This window comes from Caenorhabditis remanei, chromosome V (assembly GCF_010183535.1).
Source record: "Caenorhabditis remanei strain PX506 chromosome V, whole genome shotgun sequence".
NCBI classification, from domain to species: domain Eukaryota; kingdom Metazoa; phylum Nematoda; class Chromadorea; order Rhabditida; family Rhabditidae; genus Caenorhabditis; species Caenorhabditis remanei.
This window is the reverse complement of record NC_071332.1, coordinates 4,831,384-4,844,205: the sequence shown is the minus strand read 5'-3', so window position 1 is coordinate 4,844,205 and position 12,822 is coordinate 4,831,384. Positions and strand designations below refer to the sequence as shown.

Sequence of the window (12,822 nt, the reverse complement as noted above, 5' to 3'; positions counted from 1 at the left end):
AAGGAAAGAGAGTAAAAGGACGTAAAATTTCGAACAACAAAGCAGGACAAACATTTTCAGTCGGTTTATTGGTCGTTTGACCACTGAGCCATGTCTGTATTATAACATGGAATCGGAGCGATACGGGAGGAAATGAGGTGTAGCCGTGGAAATCTTTTCAGGAAGACTTGTTCGGAAGAAAACAAATGGTATACTGTAGAATCAGAAGCGCTACGTGTCACCCCGTGTCTTCCAGGAACACGTGTAGTCTGTATATCATGTAAACTGCTATGTAGTCAAATCAAAAACACATCAGAACTCAATAATATCAATTTCATGTCGGACGAGAGGATGCGATCTCTGTGGGTGCTGGTGCCATTTATGGATTGTATTCAATTGGCAAGTTCTTGCGACGAACCATACCGTCTCCTTGGAACCATTCACGACGGAACTGCTTGGCGGCTCCATCTGGGGTGTTGGTCCACTCGATAGTGATACGGTCATTGTTGGTATCCTGGAAAATGGGAGTTTAGGGGTTGGCATTCCAAGAGTCGGGAGCACTTACCTCCTGTCCGAAGGCAAAGGCATCGCAAGACACAGCCAAGAGAACAGCTTCCTTTGGGTCGAGGACTCCACATGGTGGATCAACTCCGAGTCTCTTCATATTGGTCGTCTTGATTCCGTATCCAATACGGCGAGCCGACGAGTTGATCACCTTGATGTGGTAGGTGTGCTTGTCGTCGTATGGGGCATTGAAGACGATCTTGGCGTTTGGTTGGGTCTGGATGTCTCCTGGTGGGACGGATTGAGCCATGGCGTTGGTGTTCAGGGGTTTTGACGGGGAGTTTATGGGAAAACTCTGAAGTGAAGATTCCACTGGAGACGAGCTTCTTTTATACGGAAGTCTTATCTCTGTTCTTGATCTGCTCTAGATTAAATGTGGGAGATAAGGTCAAAGGTTAGTAGAATAATAGTTTTTACGCGAGTTTTTTGATTTGTGATTAGAAGAAGACTGTCGTGTCTTTGGAGTCATTTTGAGTTCACGTGAATTTTTTAAATACTTTTTTTTAGGCTGGAGACAATGCGTGCTTTCTCATCAGCCCCCTAACTCTGCTTGTGTCAATTGAGTCGAATATCTGAACTGATTCATATTTTTTCTGTTTTTTGGCGAGAGTCTTGTCCGAGAGGACTACACGACCTTACTGAATTACTCTTGCTCCTTTTGAGTCAGGAGAACGGGAATTGTAGCATTTAGAGTGATGTTTAGCATATTATCTAATGATGAAAGTTTCTTCGAATTTTCTGAAGTTCTGTGTTTCCTACTGGCTCTACTTCACTTGGCGATCATCAGATTCAGAGGGATAAGGGAGAAATGTATTATGTGTAATATTGAAGAGCAATAATTTTTGTAAGTGACAACAATTTGATATTTTTCACACAGAAAAACTTTATTTTTAGCTATATCAAACCCAAAAACCATTGTTTTCTATTGTTTTTCTTGAAAACGTGTATAACATTGAGGATTTTTACGGGAGTGAAGTTGTAATCCATCGATTCGGGCCTTGTTGCAACAATTGTTTTCAGGTTTCAGAAATGTCTTTTTCGAGGGAAAATAGGCATTAAGCGGTGAAAATTGATGAAATTTGTATTCAGAAAGCCGTCATAAGTATTTTTATTTTGAAAAAAGAAACAATTCCTCTATGAGAATATCAGTGCTTTCTTATGTTGTGATGCTGTAAAAACAACTAAAAAATTGCCACGAAGAACCGCGACGCAACCGCAACACAGCTAACTCTTTAAACTGTTTCGAAAATTGACATAGGAACACTGAAAACTGAGCAATTCTTCTCGTTTTTGCAGCCAAAGACATGAAACTTCTGAAAAAAAAGCAGCCAATCGATTCAGAAAAAAATTCAATTATATAAATTCGCTATTCTATTGTGATATCTCTTGTCATTTTTTTCCCGGAATTCATGAAATTTTACTTTTAACATTTTTCCATGAAGTTATTGTGCACATTACATCATTTTGGGAGACGTTACAGAGCTCTTCTCGTGCCTCCTTCTCTAGTGTCCTGTAATTAACTATCCATTAACTCACGACCTTGAATAACCAGACTAATAACTCTATTAGATTCACAAATATTTAAACAAAATATAAGAAATGAAAATGATTTGGCAATAAACTCAATACGTGGCCTTCTGTCTTTCGTAGTAAATACTCACTCTCATCAACTAATTACGTGTCCCTGACCTCTGATTGTGCTGGCCTCAAGATAACGATCGCCCCCGATTCGCTGCATATAAGGAAACGGAAATAACTAGAATTAACAAATTTCAACTACTATTTTCATCAATGGCTGCAGGAAAACCAAGAAGTAACATTGTCCCTGGTCGAGTGAGTTTCGAAAAGCAATGTCGATGATGATTAATTAATTAATTTGCAGCGATATCCTGGATATGCTGCATTGTGGGCAGCTGGAGGGGACATCTCTGAGTTTGAGACGTACAAGAACCTTACCAGCGGCGACTTATCTGGAAGATCGGAAAAGGATTCCGAAGAACAAGTGGGACCAATCGGAGAGATACAACCCGATGATTTTGTACCAATTGATTTCTCGGATCCTGATGCCGATTTCGAGGATGCAGTCGAGGACGCAATCAAGGAGCCGGATGAGGAGACGAAGGAGCCGGATGAGGAGACGAAGGAGCCGGATGAGGAGACGAAGGAGCCGGATGAGGAGACGAAGGAGCCGGATGAGGAGGCGAACGAGCCAGATGAGGAGGCGAACGAGCCAGATGAGGAGGCGAACGAGCCAGATGAGGAGGCGAACGAGCCAGATGAGGAGGCGAACGAGCCAGATGGGGAGGCGAACGAGCCAGATGAGGAGGCGAACGAGCCGGATGAGGAGGCGAACGAGCCAGATGAGGAGGCGAACGAGCCAGACGAGGACGCAGTCGAGGCGCCGGTCGATGACGCAGTCGAGGCGCCGGTCGATGACGCAGTCGAGGCGCCGGTCGATGACGCAGTCGAGGAGACGGACGAGGAGGCGAAGAAGACGAAGAAGCATGACGAAGACGATGAAGACGACGAGGCAAATGCTCTGTCGGGTGAGCAAGCAATTCTAGCTACGTTGGTCTCAATTGTGTTCTTTCAGATTCGGAATCAATTGCCAAGAATCGTCCAAAGCGCAACCGACTTCCTCCTCTGAACCATTGGGTCGGAGAGCGTCCGATTTACAAGTACGAAGATGGATATGCACAGCTGGTTGGAAAGACTGAAGCGTTTTGTGCCGAAAGTGTGAAGAAGGCAGAAAAAGAACTGGAAAAGATGAGGAACAAAATTGGAAGAGTGAAGAGGAACACTAACAAGTACAAAGTGCAGAAGCAAATGGTTGATGCAATCAAAGCAAAGCACCAGAAGAAGTGACTCGAACTCGATTTTTATTCTCGTATTCCGATAATAAATTAGTCTAGCTCATCTTGATTAAGTATTCCGATTCTATAAAGTTAGCAGAACTTGGAATCCACTATCTACTGGAATGGGTATTCTGAAAAGCCAGTCGGGTTCAAGAACACAAAGTTTTCAGATATTAGTTCTGAAAGCACTTTGAAAATGAAGCATTTGGTAGTTCAAAAACTATTCATCGAACGTTAGATGCGATTTCGGCTCCGCGACAATTCGCAACTCACGTATGTTTCGCAACTGCGACACGCGCATGTATCTACACACGAGGGGACACCTATCAACATCTTTTTTCGATACTGTGGGAATCCGAGTGATAGCTTGTGATAAATACGACCCTTCCCGATGGCAACGCAATACAGTGACATGACAACCATCAGCCCGTGAATAAGAGTGTCGAATAACCAAAGATGTCGAAGACAGCTTTTGTAAATCGGATAACCATACCGGAAAAACTACATGCATTGTCTAATGTCTAATACTCCTTACTTTCGTCACTCAAAACTTCAAACTGATCCTTATCATCAAAGTTCCTTTCTTCAATATCTTCAGGATAAATGTATTCATGAGATGTTTTTAAATGCTCTGTCCAGAATTCCATTTTTGTGAATTTTAGGTCACAATGATCGCACGCATAACTACCATTACCCTGATGGAAAAAGTTGAACTTTGTAATGTGTGATCTATTTCCGTGACTTACAACTTCTCGAGACTCATTTGATGTGACTATCCGGTAAGTCGCACCCTTTTCTGTCCGATGGTCGTCCGTCATGTGTCTCCGAATCGACTTCGCATGTTTGTATGACTTTGGGCACAAGATACAACAATACAGAACTGAACGCTCCTGATCATCATTGTCTTCCATTTTTTTGTGAAAACGTTTGGAAATTAAATGAAAATGGACAAAGAAAAAACCATCGGGATAAAACGTGTTCATTCGACCTGTGGTGTTCTGCGACTAGAGGTCACGTACAAAACATGTCGGATTTCAAAATCTTGAATTTATTGCAAATGCCCCCTCGTGTGTAAATACAAGCATATCATGGAATATGGTAAAGTACAAAAGTGTGTTCTCTATATGCTCGGACCGTATGATGTTCGCGATAATCCTTGCCAAATCATGAAATATTTTTATTGAACCAGAGGCTATGGTTCCGGACATCCCCTCGCTTCGTCGTTACCCAATTCCTGGAAAAAATAAATTCTACGAACTCGAATATCGAGAAAAAGTCGACTATCGAGAGGAGGTCGTTCGCCTCGAAAGAAAACAATAATTCCCTCTATTGTTTGTAATTCAATTTATCTGTTAAACCACTGTCAATTTGCTCTTTTTTGTTGTTGTTTTTGTTATAAATTCTGTTTTTGTTTTCTTTTTCAACTAAAAAATACGTTAAAAACGTTGAAATTCCTATAATGTGAAGACTTTTTTCACAAAACAAATTATTTTTGACTGACTACGGTGGTTTTCAAAGTACGCAATGCGGACAATGAACTACGCGTTTTACGCGTAAACATTGCCATCATTTTTTGAACTCTTCAACCACGTGTTTCTTTCTGACTTTACCTTAAATGCATCGATTAGTTTTAAAGGATTTTCGTTCATTTCGAAACATTACAGCAAACCACTTCGCCTTTTTTCAGTAAAAATGGCCGAAGTCACCGGGAGAAATCCATTGGCTATTCGTAAACGTGTTCTCGAAGAATTCGAAAAAGTACAAGCACAAATTGCGACAAATCCGGAACTATGGAGAAAATTGAGTTTCGAAGCTCACAAAGAATTGTGTACAGTACTGGGAGCGAACTTCATTGACTATCCGGAATTCGAATTCTGGTTCTCAAGATTCGCTCGAGGAGATTTTGATTTGAATTATGATAAAAGGTTCGCTCATAGAGTATATAGAATATTCACAATTTGTCATTTTCAGTTTTGATCCAAAAACCCGCTCGCTCACCGATTTGCCATTGGAAATTTTCAAGAAAATTGGTGAAAACTTGGAGATCTTAGACAGGTAAACAAGCAAAATAAAATTTGGAGTTTATTTTTCATCAAACTAATTTTTCAGATTGCAACTCCGTATTGTGTGCAAGGATATTCGATTTCAAGTCGATAACTGGGATCCAAAAGTCACTAAGATTTTCTATTGCAAAGGGAATAATTGGAGAGTCTGTCAGACGTCAAGACCGGAACTTTATTGGATGGGCAATTTTGAACAAAATAGAAATAACATATTCCACCCTGGTTTCAATCGGGATCCAATTTCTTTCGTGATGAGTGTGCTGAAGCTCCCAAAACTCCGATTGGAAGAATTGACGATTTATGAAGATGACAATTGGAAGAAATTGATAGAAGAACTGGACGAATCGAATCGGAAACTTCACGTTAAGAAGGTCTTCTATCCAAATGGTTACGATTCATCAAAAATTGATTTACACTTCATGATTCCCGGAGAACTCGAAGAGATCACACTCAGCAATCAAACAGGCAGAGAAATCTATGAAATTATTGAATCGGAGCAATGCCAAGCAGCTAAAATGATGTATATTGACAGTACGATAGCCACTTCTAGTTTTCCATTGCAAGCTCTTTACAATTGCCCTCGATTCACTCTGAAACTCGGAGGAAGACCTGCAGATGGTTTGAAATCGAAATTTCTCAAGGTTAGCTTTTTTTAATTCATCGAAGAGTCTCCAATTCTATCGTTATTTTCAGAGACTCATGGAATATGGAAAAGTACAAACATGTGTTCTTTACGTTTCCAAATATCGTCCCGAACAGAGTCAAATCTTGAAGTATTTCAATGAGCCAGAGGCTACGGTACCAAACTTCCCGTCGCTTCGTCGTTATCCGATTCCGGAAACAAACGAATTTTACGAACTCGAATATGTAGTGGAAGTTGACCATTATAGACGTCGAGAGGAGTTCGTTCGCCTCGAAAAGAAACAATAATTCTACTTTAAATTCATTTTACCTTTTTCCATTTTTTTCTAAATTTCAACATTTTCCCCTTATCCACTACTTATCACCTTTTCGTGTCGAAAACTCGTTTTCATAGCAAAAATTGTCGAAAGTTTATTTCTGTGAGTAATTCTTCAAAAGTATAAATTTTTCCGATATAAATTAATGTAAAAATCACGATTTTATTATGATTTCATTTTTTTGTGCATGAGAAGACATCTCGGCCCGTTTTTAAACAATTTTTCAAAACATTTTGAGTTTTTGAATTTTTTTTTGGAAATTTTTTGAAAAAAGTATAGTTTTCGAATAAAAATTTAAAATTGAATCAAAATGTGAATATTTATGATAATTTAAGCATTTTTACTCTATTTTTTCGAAAATTTTCAAAAAAATGGGTACTCATTTTTGTATTCGGGCCGACCGGGCCAAGAGAAATTTCGGCCCGGCCCCGCCCGACCCGATTTTTGACAAGTCTGGTACAATGTAACGGAAAGAATTTGAAATTCAACGAATAGTCTCCAATTCTCTAGTTATTTTCAGCAACTCATGGATTATGGTAAAGTACAAAAATGTGTTCTCTACATGCTCGGACCGTATGATGTTCGCGATAATCCTTGCCAAATCATGAAATATTTTTATTGAACCAGAGGCTATGGTTCCGGACATCCCCTCGCTTCGTCGTTACCCAATTCCTGGAAAAAATAAATTCTACGAACTCGAATATCGAGAAAAAGTCGACTATCGAGAGGAGGTCGTTCGCCTCGAAAGAAAACAATAATTCCCTCTTTTGTTTCTAATTCATTTTACCTGTTAAACCACTGTCAATTTGCTCTTTTTTTGTTCTTATTGTTTTTGTTATAAATTCGGTTTGAATTCCTTTTTTCCCGCTAGAAAAGACGTTGAAAACGTTGAGATTCCTTTCCTTTTTTTCGATTGTTGGGTTTCTTGTTAATGTTCTTCATTTTTGTTTCTTAATGCAACGTTGAAAACGTTCGGTTTGAATCGATACGATTATATTCTTCATATCAGACCTCCTTTAAGATCTTTTCACGAAAATTGATATTCAAACTCGTTTAAAAATCAAATTAGAACAATTCGACCAGAAAAATCCTCAAGAATGATGCAATTCCTCTTTGTTTGTTTTGTTTGACTACGGTATTTTTCAAAGTACGCAATGCGGACGATGTATCATATTTTACGCGCAATTTGCGTTTTTCGTGCCGAAAACGCTTTTTTATCACGTTTCGGCAAGAAACTTCCGTATAATGACTAAAAATATGGTAATTGAGTTAATTTCCACCTGAAAATATTCCATTTTCCAGTGTCAAACCTTCGAAAATGACTAAAACCACCGCCGAGAGCGATCCATTGGCAATTCGCAAACGAATTCTCAAAGAATTCCAAAAAGTAAAGAAACGAATCGCATCTCTTCCGGAATACTGGAGAAGAGACACATTTTGGACTCACAAGCAATTATGTAAGAAGTTGGGAAATGACTTCATGGAGTACGCTGAGTTTGAATTCTGGTTTTTGAGATTTATTCAAGGGAATTTCGATTTGGATGTTGATAGAAGGTATAGACAGAAAAATATCTTGAAAAATGTTTTTTTTTTAATTACAGCTTGGAGCCGAAGACCAGCTCGTTCACCGACTTGCCAGATGACATTTTTGAGAAAATCGGCAAAAAATTGGATTTAAATGCTCGGTATATATATTTGGAGCAAGGCTGTGGGAAAATTTTTCCAAAAAATCCCTTTTTTGAAAATTTTTAGCCAAAAACCGCAAAAAATGTCAAGAAAACTGTCTGAAAAAATAACTTTTCGGAGGCAAAATTTTTTTTTTTCGAAAACTATTCGAAAATATTTCCCCTCAAAAAATTTTCGCACAGCCTTGATCCTCAATTCCTATTAGCAGCGTACGCCCTCTTACAACTGCGCTCCATCGCAAACGAGAGAGTATCGGGGAGAGACGCAGAGTTTTTTCTCGCGCCGACACAGATTTTTACAGTTTTTGACCTATTTTCGCTATTTTTCATAATAATTTTTGTTAATATTTGAAAATTGCGAAAATAGGTCAAAAACTGTAAAAAATCTGTGTCGGCGCGATAAAAAACTCTGCGTCTCTCCTCGATACTCTCTCGTTTGCGATGGGGCGCAGTTGTAAGCAGGCGTGGATTGCTAATATTTTGAGCTAAATTCGAAAAATATAATTTTTTATACAGACACGAACTTCGAAACGTTTCGAAAGGAATCCGAATCCAGGTGGACAGCTGGGATCCAGAACTTATCAAACTCTCTTATAACACTGCAGAAGACTGGAGTTTTAAGCATAAGACAATGTCCGCCTCGTTTCGTCGATCGATATTTGAAAGGAAACGGAAAATGTACTGGAAAATTTTTTGAAAAAAACATTTTAATTAATTTTTTCCAGGAATCCCCTCCTTTATACTCTGGTAATATTGAAGAATCCGAAACTTCGATTGGAGGAATTGACTCTAGGGGGAACTGATAAGTACTGGCGAGAATTGGTCAAAGAATTAGACCAATTGAATCAAAAATTGCATGTCAAACGCATCCACACCTCTTCTAACTTTGATCTACACTATCTGGATCCTGGAGAAATTGAAGAGATTACTGTATTCTTGAGAGATCCGAAAGCAGAGGAAATCCAGATGATTCTGGATTCAGAGCAATACAAATCGGCGAGAATGACTCATTTTGAGACTCATGTATTGTCAAAACAAACTTTCTTGACATTCGGTGTTTGCGGACCTAAATTCCCGAGCTTAAAATAAGCCACGCCCTCTTTCCATTGTCTCGGCCATGATATTAGTCGAACTCTCCGATCTTTTCTAAGTATATAGACGAGACAATGGAAAGAGGGCGTGGCTTATTTTAAGCGCGGGAATTTAGGTCCGCAAACACCGAATGTCAAGAAAGTTTATTTCGACAATATTCCCATCGAAATTTCCATTCGAATGTTTCTACAAGTGTCCGAAATTCACTCTGACTCTTGGTGGACAACCTGCGTTGAAGATTAAATGGGATTTTATTAAGGTTAATAATTTTTCGGAAGAAAAATTTTGGAAATTTATGCTGCAAATTTCAAAATTTAAGTAACAAAAACAGTGATTTTTTGATTTTTCCTGGAATTTATTCTAATTTTGTGCTGAAAACAGGTTTCCGGAGTCTTTCTTTAAAATACTTACAGTTTTCATACAAATTTAACATATTTGGTTATGAAAAACTCATTTTTTCCAGACCGTTATCTTGAAATTTTTTTGCTTAACGTTTAATAGAGTTTAAGGACTAATTATTTCACTGAGAAATCACATTTTTAACTTTTGGAGAAAGCGTTAGAAGCCAAAACTGGGCACAGTCCATAACTTTTTTTTCTAGAATAGATTCAAACAAACTCTGAAATGCATCTGAACAACCATGACTTAAATAGTATTCGTGCTATATTTCAAGTCATTTGACAATATAATCTCTTAGAAATCGCATTTTCAAACTTTTGATGAAAGTGGTAGAGGCCAAAACTGGGCACAGTCCATAACTTTTTTTCTAGAAGAGATTCAAACAAACTCTAAAATGCATCTGAACAACCATAACTTAATTAGTATTCGTGCTAATATTCTCAGAGATTCGCTTGTCAAATGACCTGAGTTTTGGTAGAAATACGGAACAAAACATGCTTGTTCAGATGCAAGTTAGCGTTTGTCAATATCTCTTCTAGAAAAAAAGTTATATTAAATGCCCCGTTTTGGCCTCTACCACTTTCATCAAAAGTTAGAAAATGCGATTTCTGAGAGATTCGCTTTAAATTAAATTTATTTATTGACTGGAATATAGATCATTAAAATTATACAGGAGACCGGATCAAGCCCCTCGCGAGGCTATAGACCTGGTAGGAGGTGGAAATAAAAGGAAAACAAGATATAAAGTCCGAAGGTATAGGGGAAAAATGGGGGAACTCATGATTCGAGAATTAATTGACAGGAGGGGAGATGAGAAGAATGAAATGGAAGAAATAACCGAGAAGGGGAGAGGGGGCAAGGAAAAGAGCGAATTCACAGGGGGAGATCAAAGTCTATTAATTGAATTATCGAGCAGGGAGACAAATTTACCGGGGGGGGGGGAGGAAGTCATGGGTATTACATATAATAGAATTCCATATGGGGATTGTAGAAGAGAAGAAGTCATTAACGTCAGGCCTAACACAAATTAGAGTCGTGGGTCGTCTAGCCGAATTAGACAGTCTGACATACGACTGGATATTTGGGAAATACGCTGCGCCGCAAATAAATTTGTAAAGTAAGATTAATTGTGATTTAAGTCGGCGGGCTGAGTAAATATCAAGAATTTCGAGACGGTCGAGGTAAGAAGAATAAGGGATGTTGCACCGTTGTAGAACTTTTCTAGTGAATAATCTGAGAGGTTTTTCAAGTTTTTGAGACAGAATGCTAGAAGGTGAAGGAGAGTAAACAACAGAGCAATATTCAAGCAGAGGAAGAACATACTTGTTGAAAAGATGTCTGCAATTTTGTAGTAGTGAAGTTTAGCTCCATAACGGTGTAGTCGCCGTGAAGGTCTCCAACTGCGACAATTTTGTTTGCAACCTTGATCAGGTTTTCCTCCTCGTTCAGCCTCTTCTGTGCAAACTCCAACAAATTGAGAACTTCCTCCTCCTTCAATGCTCGCATTTCTCTGTTGGCTTTTTCGAATACAGTCAATGTATTGTCCATGTCAAACGAGTTGAGCATTTGTGAGAATATGGGAGAGTTTGGAGCAGAAACCGGAAGCTCTTCTTCTTCTGTTGGGGTATAGAAGCTCTCGTCCAGGAATTCATTGTCTTCACCAAGATCAACGATATCGGGGATGGAGGCCAGAGAAGCCGATGAATCAGCGCTCTGGTCGACCACAGGAACGCTGACTGCTTCTTCTGGAGCCTCGGATTCCGGTGCGGTGGTGTAAGAATCGTCAGTTGATGCATCATTTTGTCCATTACCGAGTGACAGATTTTCGACGGATTCGGCCAACTTGATGTCCTCAGTGAAGTGGAAATCGAAGGATCTGAAATGTTCTATTTATGCACCGGTATTAATATTAATGTGTGTCTAAGACTGCATGGGAAACGTCAAGGCCTACTGTTTCTTATGCCAGTTAATTCGTATTAACTCACTCGTCTTGATCAGAAGACCGGGCGTTTTCCACATCATCTTGGACGGCGTTGTCTGGTACGACAACAACTTCACCATCGTTAGTAACCTCCTTTTTCCGACCTTCAGTTGCTTCACCGACATCCTCGCCAACTTGCTCGGTTTCATCCTCATTGACATTGGCTTCTCCAGTCGACATCTTCTCGTTTGAATCCTCCTCTTTTTGAACTTCTGCTGCTTCCACCTGATCCTCGCCAACTTGCTCGGTTTCTTCGCCATCTTTTTCATCGGTTTCATCGACATCTTTTTCATCGGTTTCATCGCCATTGCCCACATTTGGAGTATTTTTCAGCAATGTGGCAAATTGCACCTCGTCAAAAATGCCTCCTCCCTTGAAAAAGGCTTCCGGCATTTCAATTGCGCCTCTCGAATTCCTGAAAAATTACTCATGCGTTAATAGCTTCAGCAGTGCAACTTACAAGTTTAGAATAAAGATGTTTGTTGTTCTTCCAACGTCATTTTTTCTCCGATGTTTGCAAGTCGCAGAAACCATATGTCGAGCAGCTTCTTGCTGGGTCAGCACTTTCGCTTTCACTCGGTCGGACCGGCTCATTTGACATGCGGTTTTGTGATGGCACTGTAAGCAAATGTAGGCGAGTCCTTCCACGTTCACGAAGAATGTCGGCTGAAATAAACACTCTATTAACAGGATTCAGGCATTAAACTGATACAAATCTTTGTAAGCATTAAGATGATCTAGACTTGAAGACTTTGAGAAGTTGATTACAGCGGAGTAAAGCTAACGAGGATAATTTGGAAATGTGGAGGTCGAATTGAGATATTGGTCGGTTAATAGACCCAGATCCCGTACCACAGCAGATTCTGAGATGGGGATGGAGTCTACGTGAAATGGGTGACGAGAATTTTTGGGACCTAGCCTAAGAAGAGAGGTTTTGGTGTGAGCTAATGGGAGAGCGTTGGCAGAGGCCCATTTGGATACTAGGTTTATACCGTGTTGGAGGAGAACTGGGTCGTGGGAATGCAGTTTGATATCATCAGCAAAAGCGGCAAAATGAATGTTTGGTGGGAGTTTCAAGAGTAGATACTGAGAAGGTGCGTTCTTTGAGGAAAGCGTCGAACCAGGAGATGTAAAGGTTTGACAGACCAAAGTTTGCAAGTTTTTTGATCAAAATAATATGATCTACCTTATCAAAAGATTTTCTAAAGTCAAAGAAGAGAACGTCTAGAGAATGGTGAGTTTTCA

At 39.5% G+C, this 12,822-nt stretch overlaps 5 protein-coding genes across 5 annotated transcripts; 2 read left to right on the top strand and 3 right to left on the bottom strand.

The window, feature by feature from the left end:
• Positions 1 to 330: 330 nt before the first annotated feature.
• On the top strand, positions 331 to 817 carry GCK72_017340 (uncharacterized protein; the record flags this gene model as incomplete). Its single annotated transcript, XM_053732037.1, has 2 exons — positions 331 to 454; positions 513 to 817. 2 exons carry the CDS (start codon positions 331 to 333, stop codon positions 815 to 817), a joined length of 429 nt encoding a protein of 142 aa, XP_053580950.1.
• On the bottom strand, positions 359 to 793 carry GCK72_017341 (uncharacterized protein; the record flags this gene model as incomplete). The annotated part of the gene is made up of 2 exons (XM_003090311.2): positions 359 to 493; positions 545 to 793. The coding sequence occupies 2 exons, from the start codon at positions 791 to 793 to the stop codon at positions 359 to 361; spliced, it is 384 nt and encodes a 127-aa protein (XP_003090359.2).
• Positions 818 to 2,334: 1,517 nt separating the features above from the next.
• GCK72_017339 (uncharacterized protein) lies at positions 2,335 to 3,408 on the top strand (the record flags this gene model as incomplete). The annotated part of the gene is made up of 3 exons (XM_053732036.1): positions 2,335 to 2,376; positions 2,426 to 3,089; positions 3,137 to 3,408. 3 exons carry the CDS (start codon positions 2,335 to 2,337, stop codon positions 3,406 to 3,408), a joined length of 978 nt encoding a protein of 325 aa, XP_053580949.1.
• Positions 3,409 to 3,919: 511 nt separating this feature from the next.
• Positions 3,920 to 4,309, bottom strand: GCK72_017338 (uncharacterized protein; the record flags this gene model as incomplete). The annotated part of the gene is made up of 1 exon (XM_053732035.1): positions 3,920 to 4,309. The coding sequence occupies one exon, from the start codon at positions 4,307 to 4,309 to the stop codon at positions 3,920 to 3,922; it is 390 nt and encodes a 129-aa protein (XP_053580948.1).
• Positions 4,310 to 10,898: 6,589 nt separating this feature from the next.
• GCK72_017337 (uncharacterized protein) lies at positions 10,899 to 12,171 on the bottom strand (the record flags this gene model as incomplete). The annotated part of the gene is made up of 3 exons (XM_053732034.1): positions 10,899 to 11,472; positions 11,582 to 11,992; positions 12,038 to 12,171. 3 exons carry the CDS (start codon positions 12,169 to 12,171, stop codon positions 10,899 to 10,901), a joined length of 1,119 nt encoding a protein of 372 aa, XP_053580947.1.
• Between the last annotated feature and the right edge of the window lie 651 nt (positions 12,172 to 12,822).